The 27668-nt window shown below is 37.3% G+C and overlaps 1 protein-coding gene across 16 annotated transcripts in view; it reads right to left on the reverse strand.

Moving 5' to 3' along the window:
* Positions 1 to 26905, reverse strand: part of CYLD (CYLD lysine 63 deubiquitinase) — a 64985-nt gene extending 38080 nt beyond the window's left edge. For 3 of the 16 annotated variants that reach the window (XR_010408159.1, XR_010408160.1, XM_064581047.1), the window contains exons 1-5: positions 26742 to 26883; positions 26100 to 26183; positions 19324 to 19975; positions 17817 to 18119; positions 15423 to 15528 (exon numbers count right to left, since the gene is read on the reverse strand). Coding sequence is in view for 13 of the 16 variants with exons in the window: in XM_064581047.1 (XP_064437117.1) it covers positions 15423 to 15528; positions 17817 to 18119; positions 19324 to 19827 (913 nt within the window). In the remaining 3 variants the exon portion in view is untranslated. Of the gene's footprint in view, positions 1 to 15422; positions 15529 to 17816; positions 18120 to 19323; positions 19976 to 26099; positions 26184 to 26271; positions 26293 to 26741 lie in introns of those variants that run through there. The other 13 variants (XM_045891135.2, XM_064581048.1, XM_045891132.3 and 10 more) reach the window with 12 other exon arrangements.
* Positions 26906 to 27668: the final 763 nt, after the last annotated feature.

The following is a 27668-nucleotide window of genomic DNA, read 5'->3' on the forward strand; positions in this document are numbered from 1 at the left end:
TAAAAAAAAAAATCCATGGACCCACACAGTTCAAACCCATGTTGTTCAAGAGTCAACTATGCACTATGCCTATATAATGGAATATTGTACACCCATAAGAAAAACTCAAGGACTGATTCATTCTACAGCATGGATGAACCCTGAGAAGATTATGCTTAAGTGAAAGGAGCCAGACAAAAAAGGCCATATTTTTTATTCTGTTTATATGATATGTCCATATAGCAGCATATAGTCCATATGTCCATAAGCAAATCATAGTGACAGAGAACTAACTGATCAGTGTTTGCCAGGCACTGAGTATGAGTTTCCATTTGGGGTGATTAAAAAGTTCTGGAACTAGACAGCAGTGATGGCTGCACAATATTGTGAATGTTCTTAACGTCATGGAATTGTACATTTTTTAAAGGGGTGAATATTCCGCTGTGTGAATTATATTTTGACTTTTAAAAACTCAGGAGAAAATCAGAGGCAAATCCCACAAGTTAAGGGCTCAGTCCGAAAGACTGTCCTCATTGTGACACCAGTCACAAGTTCCTGGTTGTGGTACTACTGACTGACCAGCTAGAAATCAGTGTTCCCAGGACCCCCTCCTTGGGTTCCATAATTTGCTAGACTGGTTCACAGAACTAAGGGCAACACTTACATTTACCATTTTATTATAAAGGATATAATAAATTATACAGATTAATAACCAGATAAAGAGAGACTTAGGGCGAGGTATGGAGAAGGGGCACAGAGCTTCTGTGTCGTCTCTAGGAGCAAACCCCTCCCAGCACCTCCATGTGTTCAGCAACCTGAAAGCTCTCCAAACCCTGTACTTTAGGGATTTTTATGGAGACTTCAATAGGTAGGCAGGATCAATTACTGACTCCATTTCCAGCTCCTCTCCCTGCTCCCCTCTGCAGAGGATAGGGACTGCAGCTGAAAGTTCAAGCTTCTAATCATGGCTTGGTCTTTCTAGTGACCAGCCCCCATCCAGGAGGCCACCAAGAGTCATCTCACTAGAACAGAAGGCACTCCTATCACCCAGGAAATTCCAAGGGATTTAGGAGCTCTGGGTCAGGAATCCAGGTCAAAGACTAAATATAAGCAAGAATTGAGGATATATATAAAATATATTTAATATATAGTTACAATGTATTAACATACATTAAATAATACACCTAAGCTATATATTAATATATAGTAAACAATATACTTATAAAACATATACATAAAATTACATACTACCACAGAATGAAATAGTTCTCAGTAATAAAGACACATGAATGTGTCAAAATGAATTATACTGAGTGAAATAAATCAGACAAAAAGAGTACATCCTGAGTTACTGCACATATATAAAATTCCAGAAAATGTGGACAAATGTATACAGATACAAAGATGATTGATCAGTGGTTGCCTGGATTTTGGGGGGGATGGGGCAGGCAAAAGTGGGAGGAAATAATCACAAAGGGCATCGTTATGGGTGATAGGTATGCTATCTTGATTGTGGTGAATTTAAGAAACAAAACAAATGAGCAAAGGGAGGGAAAAAAAAAAAAAGAGAGAGAGAGAGAGAAAGAACCAAACCAAGAAACAGACTCTTAACTGTAGATGTAGAGGGGAGGGGGTGGGGGGATGGACGATATAGGTGAAGGGGATTAAGGAGAGCACTTGTGATGAGCACCAGGTGATGTATGGAAGTGTTGAATCACTAAATTGTACACCTGAAACTAATACTACACTGTACATTAACTGAAATTTAAATAAAAACTTAAAAAAAAGAAGAAGGATACAGAAGGAAAGTAGGCAGTTGGGGGTCAATGTTGGGAGGGAAAGATCTCACATAGCCTTTTAAAATTCTGTGCAAATGTGCATGCACTGAATAATCTAAAAAGCCAAATTAGCGTTACATTCCCAACCTCCAACACTAAAAAAAGAAGACACAGGCTGGACTAGAAAAGCAGAAATGTATAATTTAGGGGTAGCACTAAATGATCTGCTCCAGCACAACAGCTTTAAGAACGTGAACACATCAAATTAGCTATGTTAGAGTTTTTAACATTTGAAGCAGAAATGAAGAGAGAAAAACTTTTGAAACAGATTAAGACTCTTGCATCTTGGAGTCAAAGGGACTCCTCAGAAGCCCACTGTAACAAGGAATTGATGGAGATGAATTCTCCCCTAATCTCACCAGCCATTGAACTGCTTCAAAACAGTTTTAAATGCTGGGAATATTAATTTTGTCCTACAAAGGAAGGTAATTGGGCAAGAAAAAGAAACTAAGGAACTAAAAGAGACACTATGACTCTCTTTTTCTCTCCAAAAAAGGGTGTTAATGATGACATGAAATACAGACGAAGACCCATTCAAAGCAACTAATTTTCATTTAGACAACTTTACTTTTTAAGTCTATTTGTGAGCTTTATTTTGTTGGCAAAAAGTATAACTTGTATTATTACATTATAAAAGCTGGAATCATTCTTAATTATCTTCTATTCAAGGTTTATGAAATCAAGCTTTAAAAGGAGAATAAAAAGTACTATTTTCCTTTCTTGTCACTGCTCTGAGAGCCAATAATAATGACAATGAGAGCCACTGATCTAGAAGATCAAAGTGTGCCTGACAGGTGATTCCCAAGAGATTCATGTAACTAATTCTTATTATTTTGATCCTACATCACTATTTAAATAAAACAGAATTGTAAATGTTTTTGAAGATAAATAGTATTAAAGAATTCCTCTGGAAATTAGAGGAAAATTACAGGAAAAATAGAAATGATAGCTTTTCCTTTCATTTTCTTTTTGTGCTAGTGTAGAACCAAGATCATTTACATTTCAAACCAAACTGAGACATGGAAAAAATATACAGAAATACAGCTCTAGAATTTGGAGGGGGGGAGGGGGAGGCATTTCAAATCTTTATTCTACTGCAGACTAAGAAAAACACAATCAATTATACAGAAGCCAACTTCATATTTTAGGTATCTTTTCCTTTCTCAAATTATAACACTAAACTAGTGTTCTCCCTAGTCTCTCAATTTACTCAATGTAATGAATTATACTCACTTGTAAAATGCAAAACTCAAAGAAGGTAGGTAAAAAGGATGGTTACACTATTAAGGTTTTGAGTTTTCAAAAGCACCCTTTGGAAACTTTTTGTGTAGTTTCAAGAGTTTATTTCAATTCCAGTTAGTTAACATATAGTGTAATATTGGTTTCAGGTAGAAACTGAGTGATGTGCCACTTCCACACAACAGGCAGTGCTCATCACAAGTGCCCTCCTTAATGCCCACCACCCATCTAGCCCATCCCCCACCCACCTCCCCTCCAGCAACCCTCAGTTTGCTCTTTACAGTTAAGAGTCTGTTTTATGAAACCCACAAATATCTCTGATTTGGTAAGACAAGTTAAATTACATTTATCCATGTGATTTTGGAGAAACAACATTAGCACGGAATTGGTTACCCCTGTAAGAATACTTTAATAATGAAAGAAATTTTATTTTACAAAGGATTCTCCTTAGGCATCCGGCAAGTTAACATTATAAAAGTAGCATAATTCACAGAATTTGCCCGTCTCTATCCACTAGATTCAAAGTAGTACTCCCACCCCACATGTGATGATCAAAAATGTCTTCAGACACCTGGGGTCAAAATCACCCAAGGTTGAAAACTGCTTGGCTTAGAAATGAAATGACCTTCTTATAAACATTTTGTACTAAAGCTTAAAAACAATTTTTTAAAAAACTTAAAAATTCAATAGTTATAGTGTGAAACAATACTGTATTTCAAACAATCAGAAACTTAAATGGGTGATGGGTATTATTAAGGAGAGCACTTGTTGTGATGAGCACTGGGTGTTGTATGGAGATGATGAATCACTTAATTCTACACCTGAAACTAGTAGTACACTGTAAGTTAACTAACTGGAATTGAAAATAAAAACTTGAAAATAAGGGGAAAAAACTATAAAATAAAATTCATCATACCTACCCAGAGAAACTCCCTTTTTTCTTGAATAAATGCTTTCCACATTCCAAAATATCTATTTAAAAATAAAGCTGTAATGATGAAGTAAGCTCACACCAGAATTCCTCTCCTAAAATAATAGATTTAAAATTTGACAAATTACATAAAAACAACTACCTGCAGGCACTGGAGAGTGAAGAAGAAAAAGAAAAAAAAAGAAAACCCAACAGGCAGATTATGAAGGAAACCCAAAATTTTTAAAAAGGGCACAATACAAGGATATAATCCAAAATTGCTCAACATACTTAAAAAAAAAAAAAAGAAAGAAAATTGTGACCCATTCTCAAAAGAAAAAACCACAATGGATACCAATCCATAGACTATTTTGATGTTGGAACTGGCAGAGAAGAAGAATTTTAAAGAACTATTATAACTACGCTTAATGAGGAAAAAGAAAATATGCTCAAGTGAAGAAGATAGCAATATCTCACCAGAGAAATAAAAACTATTTAAAGAAACAAATGAGTCAGAACAAGATGGATGTCTTAAAAATACTTCTAAAAACTTAAAGACAATATCTGAAAAAATAATTCATTGGATGAATGAATTTTAGCCCTAAAAACACAATGTGGACAAGAGAAGGGGAAGTCAGTAAAATTCAAGATAGAACAGTAGAAATTATGTGGAGAACAGATACATAAAAGTATGAAAAAATTAACAGAGCCTCAAGGACTGCATGCACAATACCAAAAATTCTAACATATATCCATCTGAAGCCACAGAAAGAGGGAAGGCTGATAGGGACAAAGAAAGCACTTGAAAAAATGATGGTCAGAATATTTCCTACTTTGTTAAAAGATACATATTTACAAATCCAAGAACTTCAGTAAACTCCAAACAGGATAAATATGAAGAAAACTATGCAAGGGACGTCCTGGTTAAACCGTTGTAAGCCAAATATAAGGAGAAATCATCAAAGCTCCAAAAGAAAAACAACATATTGCATTACATACAGAGGGATAATGATTTAAATGACAGCTGATGTTCACCAGAAACTATGGAGGTTAGAAAATGCTAGAAAACCACTGGAAAACAGAACGAAAAGAAAAAATAGCAAACCAAAATTCTATATACACTGAAAATATCCTTCAAATATGAAGGCAAAATAGATACATTTTCAGATACAAGAAAATTAAGAGAAATTTATTTCTAGAAGAACCATACCTCAGTACACAACAAAAGAAGTTCTTCAGGATGAAGGAAAACGTTAACAGGTGGATACTCGGATCTTTCAATTTCTTTAAAATATACATGATTTCAGCAAAAAATACATTTTCTTGTGAGTTTTTAATGTACATAGATGTAACATACATGACAATAGCATAAAGGATGGCAAAGAGGTAAAGACTTACATGGTGGCAAGGCATCTATATTTTACATAAAGCTGTACAATATTAATCCTAACTACACTAAAATATTAAGAATATATACTGTAATCCTTGAAGAAGGCACTAAAAGCAACAGGACAATGATAGGCAGTTAAAAAGCCAATAGATTAACATAGAATTCTTAAAATTTTTCAAATAATCTGCAAAAAAGGTAGAAAAAGAGTGTAAGAGGAAAGAAAAACAGGGACAAATAAAAAATAGATAATAAAATTATAGTTCTAAACTCAATAATACCAATAATTACACTAAATGTTAATAGATTACACAACAATGAAAAGACAAAGATCATCAGAATAGATGTTTTAAATTAAATGCTCTCAAAAAAAAAAAAAGCATGTGAAATGAATGGGAAAATGAAATGTGGAAAGGGAGAGAAAACATCTCAATCCAACAACACAGTGGGGGTAAAGCAGAAAATTAGGACAAATAGAAAACAATTAGGCAGTAGAAATAAATCCAAATATCAGTAATGATAAATATTAATAGATTAAATCTTCAAAGTACAAAAATTGCCAAACTAGATTAAGAAAAAAAGATATCCCACTACATGCTGTTACAAGGGACATACCTTAAACATAAGTGATTGAAAAAAGAAATACCTGGAAAATACTAACCAAAAGAAAACCTATCCACGGCATACAAAATAGAATTTAAGGCAAAAAGAATTACTAGCAATGAAGATAGTGCCTCTCTTTTCTTCTCCCTCTCATTCTCTCTCTATAAAGACAGACTATACAACAATAAATAGTTCAAATTACCTGGAAGATATAACAATTCCGAACTCTAGGTACTTAAAAATTCTAAACTTGGGGGCGCCTGGGTGGCTCAGTTGGTTAAGCGACTGCCTTCGGCTCAGGTCATGATCCTGGAGTCCAGGGATCGAGTCCCGCATCGGGCTCCCTGCTCAGCGGGGAGCCTGCTTCTCCCTCTGACCCTCCCCCCTCTCATGTGCTCTCTCATTCTCTCGCTCTCAAATAAATAAAATCTTTAAAAAAAAAAAATTCTAAACTTGTATGCAGCAAATAACTATTTCAAAATAAACACTTATAAAATTAAGAGGAAATTAACAAATCCATCATTGTTAGGAAGTTTTAACATAGCTTGTTCAGTAACTGATAGAGCTAGCAATTAAAAACTCAATAATGATACATAAAATTTGAGTAGCATAATAAATTAGCTTGATCTAAGGGACATATAAAATATGCATGCAATGCATCCAGGCTACAGTTGGAGCAAACACATTCTTTTCAAGTCCACACAGAACATCTCTGTAAAATGATCATGTACTAGGCCATAAAGGAGCCCCAACAAATGTCAAAGGATTGGTACCCTATTCTTTTACCATAAAGCAACTGAATTAAAAAAATAATAATGACCAAAAAAGTTACCTAAGAATTTAAAATCATATTTTAAAATAGTTCAGGGGTTACATAAAAAAGAAATCATAAACTAAATTACAAAATGCTTCAAATTTAATAACAAGATAACTAGATAAATTTTGTGGAATGTAGGTAGATGAGTACATAAAATCTATAGCCTTAGATGCTTTATACTAGAAAAACTAAAAATTAATAAACTGTTTAAAGTAGTAAGAAAAACAATAAATCAAAAAAAATCCAAAGAAAAAAATAATAAAAAAAAAACAGAAATTACTAAAATAGAAAACAAATGTCTAGAAAGGATTAAGAAAGCCAAAAGATAAGGTGTTTTTTTTTTAATAAATGAAAGAAACCTCTAGAGACACAATTGTTTGAATGAAAACAAGGACACAACTGCAGATACTGCTGAGATTTAAAAGAAAATAAGAGAGCTTAAGAATGTTGTGCCAAAAACTTAAAAAAAAACAAAGATTAAATGGAAAAATTCATTAAAAAAATAACACTTCCACAACAGACTTTGAATAGCCAAAGCAATCCTAAGAAAGAAGAGCAAGGGCATAAGCATTACACTTCCTGATTGCAAACTACAAACATATATCAACACATAGACCAACGGAACAAAAATGAGAGCCCAGAAATAAACCCATGTATATACAATCAATTAGTATTTGCCAAGGAGCCAAGAATACTCAGTGCAGTAAAGGGTAGTCTCTTCAATAAGTGGTAATGGGGAAACTGGAAAACCACATACGGAAGAATAAAACTGCATCCCTATCTTACACCCCCCACAAAAGTGAACTTGAAATAAATTAAAGACTTAAGTGTAAGACCTGAAACTGTAAAACTCCTAGAAGAAAACATAAGGAAAAGCTCCTTGACATTGATTTTGGCAGTAATTTCCCAGACAGGACAAAAGAAGCACAAGCTACAAAAGCAAAAATAAATAAATGAGACTACACCAAACTAAAAAGCTTCTGCAGAGCACAAAGGAAACAACTGATAAAAAATAAAAAGGCAACCTACAGAATGGGAGAAAATATTTGCAAATAATATAACTACTAAGGGGTTAATATCCAAAATATGTAAGATTTTGTACAACTTAACAGCAAAAAAACTAACATCATGATTTAAAAATGGGCAGAGGAATTGAACAGTTTTCAAAAAAATACATACAAATGGCCAAGAGGTGATATGAAAAGGTGTTCAACATCAATAATTATCAGGGAAATGCAAATTAAGAACCTAAGGAACCTGTGGAACACCATTAAGCATATCAATATGCACATCGTAGGAATCCCAAAAAGGAGAGAGATAGAAACAGAGACTATCTGAAGAAATACTGAGTGAAAACCCCAAATTTGATGAGAGCAATGAATATAAATATCCAAGATGCTCAACAAACACCAAGTAAGATGAATTAAAGAGGCTCCCACAGCAACACATTAGAATCAAACTTTCAAAAAACAGAATCTTAAAAGCAGCAAGAGAGAATCAACTTGGCATAAAAGGAATCCTCAATAAAGAAATATACAGATTTCTCATCAAAAACTTTGGAGGCCAGTAGACAGTGAGCCAATGTATTCAAAGGGCTAAAAGAAAAATACTGTGAACCAAGAATCCTATATCTGGCAAAACTGTCCTTCAGAAGTGAGGTAGAGCTGTAAAGGAAAAGAGTTTATTTGTATGTTGTTGAAGTTAAGCTGGTACAAATTTAAACCTGAGTGTTAAAAATTTATGATGTTAAATATAGTCTTGTGGTGAACACAAAGAAAATAGCTATAATATACAGAAAAAGAAATGAAAAAGGAACATTTCACTACAAAAATCAACTAAACACAAAAGACAGTAGTAATGCAGGAAATAAGGGTGAAAAAAAACTAGAAGGCATGTAGAAAACAAATAGCAAAATGATGCAAATAAGTTCCTCCTTATCAGTAATTACTTTAAGTATAAACTGATTAAACTCTCCAATCAAAAGACAAATTTGAATGGATAAAAACACATGATCCGGGGCGCCTGGGTGGCTCAGTTGGTTAAGCAACTGCCTTCGGCTCAGGTCATGATTCTGGAGTCCCGGGATCGAGTCCCGCATCGGGCTCCTTGCTCAGCGGGGGGGTGGTCTGCTTCTCCCTCTGACCCTTCCCCTCTCATGCTCTCTGTCTCCCATTCTCTCTCTCAGATAAATAAAATCTTAAAAAAAAAAAAAACACATGATCCAACTATATGTTGTCTATAACAGACTCACTTTAGATCCAAAGACACAGAGATTAAAAATGAAAGGACAGATACAGATATCCAAAGCAAATAGTAAGCAAAAGAGAGCAGTGATGGCTATACTGATATCAGACAAAATAGACTTTAAGTCAAAAAAGATTACAAGAGACAAAGAAGAACATTTACGTGTTAATGAAAGGTTCAATGCAGCAAGAAGATACAACAGTTATAAACATTTACATACCTAATAAGTAATCAGCAAAATCTATGAAGTAAAAACTGAGAGAATTAAAGGGAAAAATATTTCTACAATAATAGTTGGAGACTTCAATCCCCCACTCTCAATAATGGATAGAACCAGACAGAAATAAGCTAATGGAGGACCTAAACAACACAACAAACCAACTAGATATAACAGACATAACACAAAACACTCTACCCAACACCAGTATACACATTCTTCTCAAGTTCACCTGGAACATTTTTCAGGATACACCATACGTTAGGCCACAAATTCTCAATAGATTTAAAAAGACAGATATCATATGAAGTATCTTCTCAAGAGGAAGAAATTATCAACAACAGAAGTAAAATCGGAAAACCCAGAAATCTGTGGGAATTAAACAACACTTTTAAACAACCAATGAATCAAAGAAATCTCAAGGAAATTAGAAAATTCTTAGAAATAAATGAAAAGAAAAACACAACATCCTAGAACTTAGGGGATGCAGTGAAAGCAGTATTAAGAGGGAAATTTATAGCTATAAATGCTTACACTGAAAAACAAGAGAGATCGCAAATCAACAACCTAACTTTACAACTAGCTTTACCAAGCTAGTTTACAAGACCTTTACAAAATAGCAGAAGGAAATAAAGATTAGATCAGAGATTAACAAAATACAAAATAAACAACAGAGAAAAATCAATGAGCTCAAAAGTTGGATTTTTTTTTTTTTAAGATTTTATTTATTTATTTGAGAGAGAGAATGAGAGACAGAGAGCACGAGAGGGAGGAGGGTCAGAGGGAAAAGCAGACCCCCTGCTGAGCAGGGAGCCCGATGTGGGACTCGATCCCGAGACTCCAGGATCATGACCTGAGCCGAAGGCAGTCGCTTAACCGACTGAGCCACCCAGGCGCCCCAAAAGTTGGATTTTTTAAATCATCAACAAAATTGAGAAAACTTTAGCTAGATGGAAAAAGAGAGAAAACTCAAATTACTAAAATCAGAAATGAAAGTAGTAACATTACTACTGATTCCACCAAAATAAAAAAGATTATAAGAGAATACTATGAACAAAAAGGAAACCCAAAGAACGGGAGAAAATACTTTAAAATTACATATCTGGTAATGGATTAATATACAGAATATATAGAGAATGCCTAAAACAACAGCAAAAAAATAAAAAAGTTAAAAAATGGGCAAAGGACTTGAACAGACATTATCAGCACAGAAGATATACAAATGCCCAATAAATACAGAAAAGATGCTCAGCATAACTAATCACTAAGAAAATGCAAATCAAAATTACAATGAGATATCACCCTCACACCAATTAAAATGGCCATTATCAGGAAAACAAAATAAATGTTGGCAAAGATGGGGAGAAACTGAAAACCTTGTGCATTGTTGGTGGGAATGCAAAATGGTTCAGGCACTGTGGAAAACCTTGTGGTAGTTCCTCAAAAAATTAAAAATCTATTTACCATATAATCTAGCAATTCCACTTCTGGGTATATCCCCAAAAGAATTGAAGACAGGATCTCAAAGAGATATTTTTACACCCATGTTCAGAACAGCACTATTCTCAATAACTACAACATGGAAGAAACTCAAGTGTCCCTCAAGAGATAAACAGATAAACAAATGTGGCATATACATATATAATGGACTGTTATGTAGCATGAAAATGAAGGAAATTCTGACTCACGTAACAACAGGGATGAACCTTGAGGACATTACACAAAATGAAAAAAGCCAGTCATAAAAAGGCAAATACTGTATGATCCCACTTATATGAGGTACTCAGAACAGTCAAAATCATAGAGACAAAAAGTAGATTAAGTAGCTGCCAGAGGCTGAGGATGGGGGCTGGGCAGTTATTATTGAATGGGTGTAGGGTTTCAGTTTTACAAGATGAAAACTATTGCAGAGATGAATGGTAGCAAGATGAATGTGCTTAATGCCACTGAACTGTACACTTAAAAATGTTCAAGATGGTAAATGTTATGTGCACTTTACCACTATTAAAAAAAAAAAATTTTAGGGGCACCTGGGTGGCTCAGTTGTTAAGCGTCTGCCTTCGGCTCAGGTCATGATCCCAGAGTCCTAGGATCGAGCCCCACATCGGGCTTCCTGCTCTGCCGGAAGCCTGCTTCTCCCTCTCCCACTCCCCCCTGCTTGTGTCCCTCTCTCGCTGTGTCTCTCTCTGTCAAATAAATAAACAAAATCTTTAATAAATAAATAAATAAATAAATAAATAAATAAATAAATAAATAATTTTAATTTAAAGACAAACTATTTTTATAATTTGTTTTTAAGATTTTTTAAACACATGCAGATTAGCAAACTGGACCAAGCAATGTATGAATATGATGAAGTTAGATTTACATCAGAAATGTAAGGCTGATTTAATATTAAGAAATTAGATTAAAAGAAAAGAAATACAAGATTATGTCAACAGACAAAAAAGTTTGATAGACTTCAACACCCATTCATGATAAAACTCTCAGAAAACAGGGAACAGTAGGTAACCTCTCAAACCTGATAAATGATGGCTGCAACAATAAAATCCTAGGGCAAAGATCACACTTTATAGTTGAAACGCTGAAAGCACTCCCTTTGAGAGCAGGAACAAGACCAAGATGGCTGATATGACCACTTCTATTCAGTATGTACTAAAAGGTTCTTAGAGCTAGGACAGTAAGATAAGAAACCATGTTTTAAAAATAAAAGACACAAGGATTGGAAGGAGGAGTTAAACTATTAGTATTTGCAGATGATAATGACTGATTATTGAAAAAGTAATGTATGGGTAAACTGAGAATTTAATGAGATTTTAGTAAGACTGTTGCAACAAAACTCAGCAGACACAAGTCAACTGAGATAACACGCTCACTAGGATGGGTAGAACCAAAAACTCAGATAATAATAAATGTTGGCAAGGGTGTGACGAAGTCAGAACTCTTACACGGTGCTGGTAAGAATGTAAAGTCGTGCAGCTGCTTTGGAAAACAGTCTGACAGTTCCACAAATGATTAAACACAGAGTTACCAAATGACCCAGCAATTCCACTCCCAGATATATGCCCAGAAAAACAAAAGCAAACATCCACACAAAACTTGTATATGAATGCTGTAGCAGCGCTGCATATAGCGAAAGATGGAAGGAATTCAAGTGTCCAGCAACAAACGGATACACAAAATGTGTTACATCCATACGATGGGATATGACGCAGGCATAAAAAGGAATAAAGTATTGACACGTGCTACAACACAGATGAACCTTGAAAACATTAGGCGAAGTGAAGGAAGCCAGTCACAAAAGACCACATGCTACATGATTCTATTTCTATGAAATGTCCAGAATAGATAAACATACAGAGACAGAAAGTGGATTAGTGGTCGGTTAGGACTCAGGAGAAGGAAGGGATAGTGGAGGGACAGGTAAAAGGTACAGGGTTTCTTTGTGAGGTGACGGAAATGTTCTACAACTGATTATAGTGATGACCCCATGTATCTGTAAATATACTAAAATACACTGAACGGTACAACTTAAATGAAGGAATTATATGGTATATGAATTAGATTTCAATACAACTTGTTTTTTTAAAGTTGACTGTATTTCTATATACCACAAAAAATTATTAGAAAATACGTTTTACTTTATAACGTATCAGAATGCATGCAAGAAATGGAGAAACTTAGACAATTGTACTAAAAAGAGATTAAGTAAATGAAAGGTAATGCGATGTTCATGTATTAGAAATTTCAGCAGGATAAAAATGTCAGTTCTCCTCAAGTGACTCAACAGTTCCAATCAAAATCCCAATGGAACTCTCCTATAACATTTGAGAAGCCGGTTGTTAAACTGACAATGAAGACGCGTGGGCCAACAACAGCCAAGACACTCACTATGAAAAAAGAACAAGAGGAGAAATGTACTCTTACAGCTAGAAGGCTTCTTGTCAAGCTAGGATAATGAAGGCCTAAAGGTCTTAGTGTAGGGAAAGAGTAGAGCCCAGAAAGAGATCCATGTATAGTACGTTGACACTGGATTTATACGCAGCAAGCATGGTAGATCAAATTGGGTATGTGTACTTCACATCCTACACAAAATTAAATCCAGGTGGATTATAGACTTAAATGTATCTATTAACCTTTTAGAAGACAATGTGGAATAGCAGAAAATTCAGAAGAACAATGAAGCAAGACTAGTGCTCATACAAAAACATATTATAAAGAATCATTAAAAACAACGGGGTACTGAATGAAGCATGAGCAGACAGAATAGAAAGTCCAGAAATACATGATAGTATATGTGGGAATTGAGTATGGTAAAAGTGGCATCTCAAAGGAGTAGGAAAAGATGAAATTTTTTAAAATTTTATTTATTTGAGAAAGAGAGAAGTAGAGAGAAAGCACGAGCAGAGAGAGGGAGAAGCAGACTCCCCACCAAGCAGGGAGCCCAATGTGGGGCTCGATCCCAGGACTCTGGGATCATGACCTGAGCCAAAGGCAGTCGCTTAACCGACTGAGCCACCCACGCGCCCCAAAAATGAACTTTTTAATCAAAGACGTTGGGACAACTGGGTAACTATCTGGGCGAGGGGGGACTAAATTGGCCCATATACACCACATGTACAATAAAATGTCCATTTTATTAATCTAGGTGGTAGGTATAGGAATGTTCAGTTTAAAATTCAAGAAAAGCCAAGTATGTCAGACTTTTACAAAGCAAAATCGAAATAAAGCTGTTATTTGAATCCCATACCCCCAATTAAATTAATGTCCTCTTGCTGTAAAACTAAAAGCTAAAGTAGAAAGCATTTCCCAACTCAGCGAAACAAGCATTTATTACTTGCCAAGCCAACAGGGAACAGGAAGGGCAAACAGCGCAGGCTAGTAGGAATCCTAAGGATCATCTAGCATTAGCCCCTTCATTTTTACAAAAAAGATACTGAGGACCTGGAATGACCTGTGGGTAACGCAAAAGTGTTCTGTGTCAAATTTAGGAAGAAGGGAAAAACACTGGAAGCAGAAAAATCGTTTTGTTCGGTTATGATCCCTGCTATAGGAAAATTCAGCTTTTATAGAATTAGAGAAAAAATACATCTCCATGGAAACAATATTCCCAAGTATCCATCTGAGGCTGAGAAGTATGCTTTTCTATGCAAGTCTTCACATCCGAAGTGTACACACAGGATGTGGGGTGAGGAGGTACTAAAAAGAGCAGAGCTTTATAATCAGACAGGTCTGGATCTGAATTCTGGCTCTACCACTTACTGAATCCTAGCCAATCTTAGTCCTAGCTAAGCCCCAGTTTTTTATCAGCAAAATGGGAATAATTAAGACCTTATAAATTTGTCAGGAATGTAAAGAAGTACAAGTCATCTAATTCATGGATTCATACATTGGTGGCTACTGAATGTAGGCTTTCTGACATTTACTCATAGTTGCATAATGCTCAATAAAAAGTGCCACCTCTGAATGCCTGTCAGTTCATGATTAACATGCTATCAGCTGACTAGCCTGTAAATGGAATTCTACTAAAGGCAGGGGGAAGATGCTGTTGATTTCTCCATCAATAGGAATTTATTAATTAGTTGACAGCAGCTGTTAGGTGCCACATGTTTGAGGTAAAATAAAAGGTTGCTTGATGGTTTGGGTTTTTGTTTTTTGTTTGTTTGTTTAAGATTTACTTACTTATTTGAGAGTGAGAGAGAGAGAGCACGAGCAGGAGGGCACAGGGGGGGAGAGAGAGAATCTCCAGCATCTCAAAACTGGGAGAAATCTCATAGGGCATCCAGCAAGAATCCTCTCCACAGTAGATCAGATCACATTACATGGCCAACTTCTGCTTAAAGGCTTCTAGTTTAAAACCAGCTTCTCACTTGTATTATCTGACCCTTCTAATGATCAGAAAGGGCTTTTTCCTCCCACTTAGAATAACCAGGTGATGAAAAGTTAATGATAACGTATAAATGCCAAGCCACACTCACCGACTTTTGGAATAAAAATCTGTAAGTGTTGTCTTCATTTGGGGGTAAGAAAGGATATTTTATTTAATAACAATTCCATAACATAAAAAGTCAAGTTCCAAAAGTGCATCTTGAAGTTTATATTTACATCCTCAAAACAAAATACAGCCTAGAAACTCTGCCTTATATTTATATAAAATATATAATATACAAAACACAAAGAAAACATACCTGGGATGATATCATTGATGTGCAAGAGAATTGTACTTTCAACACTTGCAAAACTACAAAGCTGCACTCCGTCAAATCTGCCATCCCAATTCCCAATAGGATTATCCTAGAAATTAAGTAATAGAATAAAGTTGTAAACCCTTCTCAATAAAACATGAGTATGAAAATCTCTATTTTCCAGAAAATGATCTTCCAAAAGATTTTACACGGGCCAATTTCAACTATTTTTCCTAAAAGAGAAAAGAATGTATCAGAAATAATGGCCACAGTAATAGTTTTTGGTTTGTTTGTGTTTACTTGGTTTTTGCTTTTGTTTTGGTAAAAATGAGATCCAAGAATAATCAAGTTATAGTAAGCTCATAGATGAGCAAGAAATTGAAACTATTGGTCATGCTTTACTGGACAACAGATGCTAGTCTATACGGTAATACCCATTTGCACAGGAAGACTTATTAGTAACACATTGTTTCACCCAGAAATCTGCCCCCAATTAAGCCTAGCTTGTTCTAATCACTCCTACACTCCCTGAGCTTAACTTAAGTATTCCATTTGAACCCCTCTATGCCGTTCTATACATAGCAAATCTATTTTTTATTGTTCTTTTGACATTGTAGGGATATGCAAGAATTCCCTCTGAAATAGATTTTTACATTCAATTCTTTTATATTCCAATGTAACACCAAGTAGTACAGTGCTGTTCCCCGAGCTAGATTAAAAGATGGGCCAGTCAGACAACTGCCCTGAACACCAATGTGTACAACATGCTGTCATCAGAAACAGAAGCAGATGAAGAATACTGCATTTGCCAGAACTTTCTTTTCAAAGAGCACACTACAGGGGTTTGGAATATACACTTGCACAGGCCAACTGAAGGACAGACAGAGGCAGGGGAGAAGCTGGTGGGGCAAAGCTCTAGGCAGCCTGCCCCGAGTAAACAAGATGATCCTCAGGACTGCCATCTAAGAAGGGGGAAGGCCTACAGGGCTTTTACCAAGTAGGAGGCCCAGATGCCAAAGCAAGAGACACTAACCCCAATGGCCAATGGCCTTTTTTTCTCCAACCCTCCCTCCAACCAGCTCACAATCTCTCCTCTAAGTAAATATTAAAGGTGTGCTTTATCATTAACTATCCTGAGGGACCCACACAGAATAGTGTGATCCTAAGTCTCTAACTTTTCACATGGCAAATGTTCAGTAAATGTTTGTCTAAACAACATAGTAATGTTTGTCGAACTAAAGGGTATCAAATAGAATTTCCTAGAATTTCCAAGCACAAGATAAACTGATGCTAGAGCATTCATACCCTCCCAAAAAGTATGCCTGAGTAGATAAAAATAATCACTAAACCCATCATGAGACAAGAGTCTATTAGTCATGGTCTCTCCTAACTCATTCTAGTGTTTAATAATTCTGTATGAGTTACTTCTTTCTACCTAACAAACTCTTGTCCATAGTGCCAATCTGTAATAAAAATGTTCTCAGGCTCTTTCTTCTCCCTCCCTTAATGCCCACAGGTAACATTCAACTTGTCATATTATAACGTTTCCGTTATGAACAAGTATGATTGCAAGGTAACATTAAAAATGACACAAAACAATGAACAAAGGACAAATACTGTAGGATTCCACTTACATGAGGTACCTAGAAAAGGTAAATTCACAGAGACAGAAAGTGGAATGCTGGCTACCAGCAGAATACTAGCTGAGAGGAGTCATGGGAGTTAGCATTTAATGTGGACATTGTTCCAGTCTGGGATGATGAAAAGCTCTGGAGATAGGGGTGATGGTTGCACAACAGTGTGAATGAAATTAAATGCCATGCAACTATAAGCTTAAAAATGGTTAAAATGGTAAATGTTATGTTACATATATTTAACCACAATGAAAAGAAATAAGGAGATACTCTAATCATCTTTTCCTCTAAAGCAATGTGCTCTTCCTCTATGCACGTATTTCCCATAAATGATGTTTACACTACTCATTAAAATAAGATCAGCCAATAAGATTTTGCAAAATACCATAAAAAGAGAATCACAGATTAGGGGGGAAAAAAACAACCTTTGCAAGATAAAGAAAAATAAGACCTCAGATAACACACTTGGGTGGGGGTTTTTTTGTTTTTTTTTATTTTTCTGTTTATTGGTCAGCTATCACAGAGGAAATTTAAGGACTGAAACATTATTCCAGCTTATTCAAATTGGAAAAAAGAGTAAGTGCAACTCTATATCTAGACTCCTGTCCCATACCAATGTTCCTTTACCAAAGATAAATTAGAAGATGTTTTTAAGTTACTCCAAATTAGTCCATTTTAAATATTCGGGGTGCTTAATTTGTACCTAAAATTGCTTATAAAACAGATATACCCATAAAGATAATATACTCCAAAAGTTTCTTACCATGTCCACACCAACAAAATATCCTAAGCTTTCTTTTCCTGGCAAGACATCACAGAATATAACTGTGCCAGACTCTATAGTTTCTCCAAGCTTCAAAGAAACTCTGGAGTTTATTTCCAGAGGGGGAAGTTCCATCTGCATTGTGTCCCCTGGACCTGCAAAATCACTTTCCAATCCATTGTCATCATCTTCTAGGATTTCTAGCTTGTCCAACGCAACAAATACTCCACAGTCTTCATCACACTGAAAAAGCTGTTTCCCTTGATATATCCCGTCAGTGAAACCTTGGCCACGACCTTCTTCCTAGTTTTCAAATGAGAGGGGAAAAAAAATGATTGATAGATAAAGAGATGGAGAAAGATGATCCAGAAGAAAAAAGATCCACTCTGGGGATTTCAGGGAAATCACTGGGAAAATTCTAAATGACACATACAAAAAATATTATTATTAGCAGCCGCTACTGAATTTCAAGTGTCTAAAAAAGAATAAAGAAGCTGTATGTGATGCTGAAATACAATTAATTAATTAATTAATTAATTAAAAATCATAATTCCACTGTGAGAGAGCCTGGCCAGATCCTACACTGTGATTTGAACAATAATTTTGCCGTAAAAAGAAAAATTCACTTTAAAATAACAATAACATTAGCTCCATTTACTGAGTACTTACTATGGGCCAGCCACCCCGCTAACTCTTGAATCAGCCTATCACAGAAACACTTCAAGGTATGTACTGGTTTCACTATTTTACAGATGAGGAAGCAGATTTAGGGAAGTGGCTTGGTTAAGTAAGCCGGCAACCCAGCTAGTAAATAGCATAACTGGGATTCAAATCTCCAACTGTTTTACAATCACTGCTTTAAAAACTTTAATCACTAAATAAGGCATGAAATCCTATATGCAAGAATGTAAAAATGTAACTGACATTTAAGTTCTTGAGAATTAATATTAATTTTGGAAATGTATCACAGAGTTCTTGGTTCTCTCTTTAGTAGAAACAAATTCCAAGACAATTTTCACATACATTATGAGGGACGACCAAAAGCACGTTTAAATCGCTGCACCTTACTTTTCTAAAATCTTAGAGCTACATTACATTACTTAACAGCACACGCTAAGAAAAACTGAGAAACCTACAGATGCTAATGTCACAAGATAATTAACAATTTGTGAGGTGAGTAATTCAGTTATAACTGGTAAAGTTCCCCATTTTTAAAATAGACAATGTTAAAATTTCTAAGATTTGAAAGCCTTGAATAATTACACGATCTATGTGTATTTCCTACCACAGTAGGTTGTTTATTAAAAAGTTTTCAGTGTATCGTCTTTGCATCATCTCAATTTATCATTAGAAAGTAAATCCTAAGAATTATGAATATTAAAAATTACAGAAGATTTCTGGAAAAACTTTTTGGTTATATTTAAAGGGGAAAAAAAATACATGTGGGCATACAAATATACACAGAAACACACACACACAGCCCACTAAAACAGTTTATCAAACTTACCAGTAATTCTACTCCAAAGAATATTCCCGACACTGTCCTCTCTGCTAATAAGGGTCCTCTGAAGCGCACAACTCCAGGAAATTTTTCTTCCCCAGATCTCAGCTGTACTTTCACATGGCAGCCCACATCTATCTGGAGGCCTTTACTTAGTCTGTTTCTGTTCTTAAACAGGCTGAACCTCTCTTCACAATTGGTAATTGCCAAAAGCAACTCTGTGAACTTTTCATTTATTTCTACAACATCCTTTTCATCAACAAAGAGAACTGCGTGTGGTTGCTCTAAAATTTTTAATCCAATCTGATTTTTCTTGCCTTTTGCAGAAGGAATCCTCGAGTGCCCCACAGAACGATCTTGGATATACTGTCCTATACTCCCCTTTGGTACTTTAAGGAGCTTTTGTGTTTGTTTGTCTGTAACACTGCATTCTTGAAGAAGCAAATAAAAAATCCGCTCTTCCCAGTAGGGTGAAGTAACTTTTTCTTGGCTCCATAAGCCTGAACTCATTGTGACATTAACTCCAAAACATTAACTCAAAAAAAAGGGAACTACTAAGTTTGTAGTAAAACCGCAAAAGATAAATTCACTGGCAGTCCCAAAGCACGTTTTTAGCAATTTGGTGTCCATGCTGTAAAAAGACAGCAAAGCAAAATGCCTGGAGGACAAGCAAAAAGAAACTTTACACTTTATTCTACATGAGCTAAAATTAAGATTAAAGACTTCTTAAGATCTCATTCGATTAGTAAAAACACACACATAAATGAAACTTCCAAAAGTACCTAGAAAGGTTAAAAGACACACATTACTTGTAGCTACCGTAATTTTGCATCTTTAATTAAGGAGATCCAATTGTAAAGTGTCTTCAAAGACAATACAATAATGCTTGTTTCCAAGGCAATGAAATTCGAGTAACAGATAACATTATATACATTTTTAAATATATATATTTTTAACTTTAAAAAGTAGCATTTTTAACAGATCCTGCCTAACTTAAATGAATAAGTTGCTCTTTTTGGCAAAACACACATAAATCAAAAAGGCTGTTATTTCTGTACACACCATTTAAGTAAAAAGTTACCCACCATAATTATTATGATAAACATCCTTTATAAAAAAAAAAATGATCAATCATATTCTGAAACTTTAACCACGATTCATTTATCTGTGTTCCATATTTTGATAATGGATCATTTATTTGCTCTCTGATCCAGTTTCATCTCCTTCATCATGTACATTTTGTCCTTAGGCAAATGTTAATCATATTAATCAGAGCCATCATCTAATTTCTCAAAATCTCAGATAATATAAATCTGATTATAGTAAAGAGGTCTTTAAAAATCAATTTTGTAGGGTGCCTGGGTGGCTCAGTTGGTTAAGCAACTGCCTTCGGCTCAGGTCATGATCCTGGAGTCCCTGGATGGAGTCCCGCATCGGGCTCCCTGCTCGGCAGGGAGTCTTGCTTCTCCCTCTGACCCTCCCGACCCTCCCCCCCTCATGCTCTCTCTCTCTCAGTCTCTCTCTCAAATAAATAAATAAAATCTTTAAAAAAAAAATCAATTTTGTAGCCACTAAAACTTGGACTATGTAACAAGGAATATAACTTTAACACAGTAACAAATACAAAAATTTTTATACCACAATTTTAACTATGTTATCCTAGAAACGAATACAAAAAGATTATTTCTTTTTCAGTTTCAAATTTTCACCTAAAATTTATACAATACTAATCTTTCACAATTAAAATAGCCTTCTCGGGGCGCCTGGGTGGCTCAGTCGTCGAGCCCTGCATTGGGCTCTGCACTAGGCATGGAGCCTGCTTAAGATTCTCTCTCTCTTTCCCTCTCCCTGTGCCCCTCCCCAAAAAGAAGGATGGAATAAGTAACTGTATTTAGAAACCAAATGGCCACACTCATGTGACAGAAAATACATAAGAACTTTTTTTCAGTAAGATAATTATTAAGATAATGAACTAAATCTTATTTTGATTTGATGAAATTGTATCATTTTTAACCATCATTTAAAGTAGGGCTGAGAAGGCTATTTTTTTAATTATTAAAAGATTTTATTTATTTATTTATTTATTTATTTATTTATTTAGACAGAGAGAGAGAGGGACAGTGAGAGAGGGAACACAAGCAGGGGGAGTGGGAGAGGGTGAAGCAGGCTTCCCACTGAGCAGAGACGTGGGGCTCGATCCCAGGACTCTGGGATCACGACCTGAGCTGAAATCAAAAGTCGGACGCTTAACCAACTGAGCCACCCAGGAGCCCTTCCATCCTTCTTTGAGGTAGAGGTATCCATTTCCATTCCATTTCACAGCAGCAGTTGAGAGCACTATCGTATTTGTCTATTTTATTCTTGGAATTTAGAAATAAGTACTTCTAAAACTAAAGAACCAAATTTTAAGTTTAATAATTTAACATAATGATTAAATAATCTGGCAAATCTACACATGGAATGCATCATTAGATAATGAAGTACTCTGGAATTGGTTGAGTTTTTGTTAAAGGTCTGTCCCTCTACAACCCAGAATGAGACATGTAAGTTACCCGAGACAGGATAAAAAGTTTGGCATCCCTTTAAACCAACATTATTGAAATATCTGTGCAACATCCAGTAAAGGCAGGGGGCAGAGCTGGTGTAAAGTGATTTTCTCTCTCTCTCTTTTTTTTCCTTTCTTTATAATGTGTTTGTCTTAATTCCACTTGAGGGCACTGTCTACTTCAGCAGGAAGAGAATCAGTTTATATTTGCCACTTACATAAGACACCTGTGGAAACCCCTATCTTGGCACCATTATAAACAAAATCCCTCATGAAGGCTACCCAGACAGAGACCTAAACCCTTAAACTGGCTCTATTCCTTTAAAGTACCAAAATGAAGTATGTGTTATTTCTGACTAAAATTCTTCTCAAATGTCAACAAGGAAATACTATTTTCTGAATCATCGAATTATCAATATGAATATAAGCTCTCATGTGATTCTCAAAACGCAAAGATGTTTGTGACTTTGTTAAAAGGCTTGACGTTATGCTTTCTGAGTTCCTGTGTCTGCTTTCTATAGATTTACAGTCCCTGATTTTCCCTTGCAATCAGCCATTTTCTGTGGTTTCCTCCAGGGTGCATTTGACTCATTTTATGGCCTTGTTGCTTTCCACCTTACGGCTTCTGATCAGTTCTGAGAAGCCAGGGGATGAAATATGTTTGTGTGTTTAAAAAAAAAAAAACACAACAATCACTAAAGAGGTATACGTAAACTCTGAACAGTCTTTTAGGAGTGAAGTGCAGAAGTTTTACCGCATGGACTTGTTTGGGTTACTCCCAGGAGGTGGAGATGGTCACAAAGCAATTTCCAAAAAAGGGAGCTGCTTTGTTCTCTTTCTAAATGTATTTAAATATTTTTGGCCAAAAATTGCTTTTCAAGTATGGTAATTCTATTTAGAAAAGAAATTACTTTTTAAAATTCCTAAAAGTTACACCTTCAAATATTAAGAACATCCTTAAATCTTAATATTATATGCCCATGATTTCTACTCCATTGGTTCCCCAGCTTAACAAGTCATGTCATGATTTAAAACAAAGCCCACCAGTGGATAATGAAATATTACCAAGACAAAATTAAATTACTGTATGTAATGCATTAGCACACCATTTTAAATGAATTTGATTACAGAAGTGTTATTTGCTAATCATTTAAGAGACAGTCCACAGTAAAATTTAATGTAATTCCTTTGGATTATAAAAAAGGTGGAAGGCAATTTAACAATCATTATTAAGAACCACAGTTTACAGTAAACACACAGGAGCAGCTCTGCTCGGACAGGCGTTAGCACAAGTGGGAGTGAGCTTCACCTCAACAAAAGCAGGGGTCGTGTTAGGCCACTAGAAGAACCAGAGCAAAAGTTTATAAAACATTTAAAAAGCATTATCCAAAAATAAAAAGACTGTGGCCTTTCCTCTTTTAGAAAGTACACATTAAGAAAGAATAAGTTTGGAATTACCGTATTAAACACTGATTCTCATCACTGCAACTGACAGTTCGAGAAAGGTGAATGGGGAACTTTATGACTCCAGAGCTATACAAGATAATAAATTTAATGGCCATGAATATCTCAATATACTGCCATTACAGCAGAAATAGGTTAATAAAGAGACTTCCCTCCGCTGTAGAAATGAATAGAATGACAACGTTCTTCTTTCACTGGGATATGCACAACAGTTAGATTAAGTCTTAAGAACCCCAAGCAATAAAAACTAAAGACGATATGGGAAAGATTTAAATGACATTGTCAATGAGTTCTTTATCAGTCAAGGTTTGTTAGTTTGTTTAGTATTTTTGTGCACTCAGCACAGTGTTAGATGCTGAGAAGTATGGCAGATTTAAGATACGATAACTGCCCTACTTTATGTTCTCTTACTACCTTTCAGGTCTAATTGGTTTAAAATTGCCTCTAATAGTATACTTCACTTTGAGTGTAAATATATCACACATGATTCATCTAAATGCCTCTGCACTTATTTCAGGCTGGAAAATTGAGTGATTATGAATATCCTGATCATTACTCTAAGTACTGAACGAAAATTACCAAAGAGGTGGAATGAAATGACATATTTAACCCTAAACCATACTGAACAGAAAAGGCCTTTCCTTTGACGACATTCGAGATGAGGGAATGGTTCAGGGTCACAAAGACTTGAAAATACATCTGGTTATCTGAGCTTGTTGAGGGTCTGGATTCTGAACAAATCAGAGTTTAACTGTATTAAAATAAAGCCATTAAACCAAGATGAAGGTTGAAAGACACAAATATTTATCAGTTTCCTATCAATGCAATGAAAAGATGGGTCAAAAAATATGTTTTATACAAAAATATTAAAGGTCAGAATTACCACATTCTAAAAGATAATATACAGTACACATGAACAGCATTAGCTACATACAATTGACAATGGTTGTCTAGAAAATACAATGTCTTTTTAATTCTCAGGCTATCAGGTTATACTGCTCATAGAACCTCACTAGAGAAAACAAAGATAGGTCTAATTCAAGAACGTTTTTGCATCTTCTCAAATATCCCAACTTGTTTTAAAAACCACACAAGACTACCTAAATCAGAATAAAACTTACAATTCTAAAATTCTGCTCCTAATTATAAAGGCGGCAAAGAGACAGGGAGGTCAGCATGAATATCAAAGAAAGAAGACACACAGGACTTTTTCCAAAAGCGTCTAGATGGCTAGAATAATCACCATTTTAAGGAAGAATCTCTCTCACTAAAAGAACAAGTTGTTATACCACTAAACAGCTAAAAACAGAAAAACAGATTCCATGACCAGAAAAGAGAGTCAGCTTTATCTTTCCTCACATACTGTGTCCCAAGCGCACAAGTATTCCGTCCCTAAAACAAGCGGGATTTATAAAGTTAAAAAAGAGTCTGGCTCCTGCATCTGCGTGTATATTCACGGCGGAAGAACAAGGAACCCCAAAGTCTCCGTAGAGTTAAGCCCGGCCGCTACACTTCCAAACTGGAACCTCTCATATCCTTCATCTTTGTATTTCCAGTGCCAAACCACTGTCTGACATGTAAGGGCATTCAGTACGTGTGAAATGAATGAATGATTTGGTTAACTCAGGTGATAAAAGTGAAAGCCAAAATTCCATTTCCCCGTCCTAATTGTTTTAAGTGATTAAAAGCGTATCTTCCAGGTTAAAAAGGAAAAAATATATATATATACTACTTCTCAGAATAAATGAAGTCATGGTTAATGTTTACCACCACTGCATTGTTACACATAGGAGAAGAAACAAGACAAATTTCACCATTACCAAAACAAGTTGTTTTGAGGTTCATTTGAAACTGGTTTCCTAGATCTTCACATCATGTGTGATGCCTATAAATTCTGTGTAGCCAATGAAAATACCTTGACAAATTTAAGAAGAATGTGTGGAAATCAGGAACAAAATACTCATCTTTTGATGAATAGGATAATTAATCCTTTCTGTCTTCTTATGATAAGGACTTCCGTAAGTCAAGCAAAATCACAGTTCAGGCATGCCAGACCATGAGAAATCACTGCTGTTGAATGTTTGTTTTACATAATAGTGCCCTGGCTTTATCAGCTCTTCACAAAAGTTACCGTCCACAGGAAGGCTTCTTCACAGGAATACTATAACATTTTGCAGCAGAACATAAGAGAATGTTCTGGGTGATATCAACATGCACAGTACACGAACTTCCACAAGAATTCCCAGCAAATCATTTTCTCCTAATACTTCTAGTTCAAATCCACCCACTACCCAGTGGGGAATTGGCAGCCTAATCCTCAGGGCCATTCAGTCTACTTGGGGCGTGAGGGGGTGTGCAGAAAACCAACACTTGAATGAACACCCTCCCTCAAGGCCTGGGTTTTTCTCCGGGAGCCAATGACTGCAAAAAGAACAATCTTATTAAGATCTCTATTAGCCCGAATTCAAAAGCAAGGTAAGGAATGCTCCTTAGCTGAGCTAAGGATCCAACTTTCCAGGGAGACCGGGGAGAGGATGGGGGCAGGGATGGTGGGAGCTGAGAGACTGAAAGGCTTGGTGGCTGGAAGATGACAACCATCCTGAAACATGCAAATGCCACAGGGTGGAATAGAAAAGATGCCAAGTACATGAATAACCGGGCAGCGGACCCAGCTGAGAAACAAATTCAGGAACACTATCTTCTGTCAAGACTTGCCGATTTCCCCACAGATCGTTAACATTATAAAGAAAAACAAAAGGAAGGGAAAGAATACCTCGTTTCGACAGAGCGCACCTTTCAACTAAAGAACTCCAGGTTGTTGTAGAAGACCATCCTCCTCACCCTGGAAAGGGGGAAACTGAAAGAAAAAGCAGAACACGCCATTAACGAGGCCAGAACCCCGACTGCTCTTCCTGGACAGGAGCCACAAACACCCCCAAACCGACCGATCGATACGCCCCTCGGCTAGGAAGGAGGAGATATTACAGCCCAGGGCTCTCGAGGCCAACGGAGGCCGTCGGGAGCCGGCCAGCGGCCCGCGCCTCAGTTTCCGCATCTGTAAATGGGGGGGCCGGCGGGGGAGACGGTCTCCTGCGCGGCTCCCACCCGAGTCCTCTCTCTTCCGGAGGTCCCGGCGGCGGCGACCACGCTCCCACGTTTCGGGAGCCCTCTCAGGAAGCCCGGGCGGCGGGGGAGGTGGGGGGGAAGCTCCGGGGGTGGGGAAGCCCGGGCTGACGTCAGCGGGCTCAGCACCCCCGCAGGCCTTGCCGGCTCCGGGCCAGGGAAACTAACGGGCCGGCGGCGAGGGCCCGACGGCCGCGGCGGCGGCTGGAGGCGCCCCGAGGCCGGGGAGGGACGCCCGAGGGGACCCAGCCGTCCGCTGCTCGCCGCCTCAGTAGCCCGCTCACTCACTCACCTCGGGCGGCGGGGCAGCGCCCCTTCCCCAGTGTCGCCAGCCCGCGTCCCACTCCGGCCCGGCGCCCCACACCCACCGCCTTAATATTTACCTCCGACGCGCGGCCCCGGCGCAGCCGAACCTGCTACCTGGGCCCGCCCCCACCTGCCCCGCCTCCGAGCCGCCCGGCGGGGGGAGAGAGGGAGAGCGGGGGCGAGGGGCCAACCGCCGCACTAACCAATCGTAGCCCGAGATGCGTTTCTGTGCACGCTCTGATTGGGCAGCCCTGTAACAGACCTTCCTCCAATGGCTGCCGGCCCGGAGCCGGCTGAAGGGACTTTCCGCTCCGTCAAGCTCGGTCGAGCCAAAGGGAAAGCGGAGGGGAGGGGAGGTGGAGCGGGGGAGGTGGGCGGGGAGCTCTGGCTGATTGGACAGAAGACTGCGGGTGCCGCGTTACCATTGGCCGATACCGGAGCCGGGGCGGGGCGCTGTGCTGCTCCCCGCTCCACCTCCCAGGCCCGGGTCCTGGCTCTCGGCTTAGCTGTCAAAACTCCTGCGGGGAGTTTGGGGCTGGGGTGACACGAGCTGGGAATAGGATTTCAGGATTCCATGAAAAAGCAAAGCTTTAGAATCGGACTTAAGTTTGAATCCTTTGCGCTTTCAATTAGTAGCCTCGTGACGTGAGGATCTCACGACCACGCTAAGCCTCAGTATCCTCATCTGTAAAATGGAGATAGTCATCACGGGTCCTACAGAACGGTTGTGAAACACCAAACACCGTAGGTAAAGTTCCCGATACACAGCAGGAGCTCAGTCGTGTTGAATCTCTTCTCCTCCCTCAGATTCGGCCCGGGACCTCTGCTGTCACCTATCCCAGTTTGGAGGGAGGTCTCCCTAGGGTGGCGAAGACGGGATTTCCACTCGCTGCTTCACTCAGCTCTGTACCCC

Source organism: Mirounga angustirostris, unplaced genomic scaffold, assembly GCF_029215605.1.
Source record: "Mirounga angustirostris isolate CCGP_5_RB_7025 unplaced genomic scaffold, mMirAng1.0.hap1 SCAF_16, whole genome shotgun sequence".
Lineage (NCBI taxonomy): Eukaryota > Metazoa > Chordata > Mammalia > Carnivora > Phocidae > Mirounga > Mirounga angustirostris.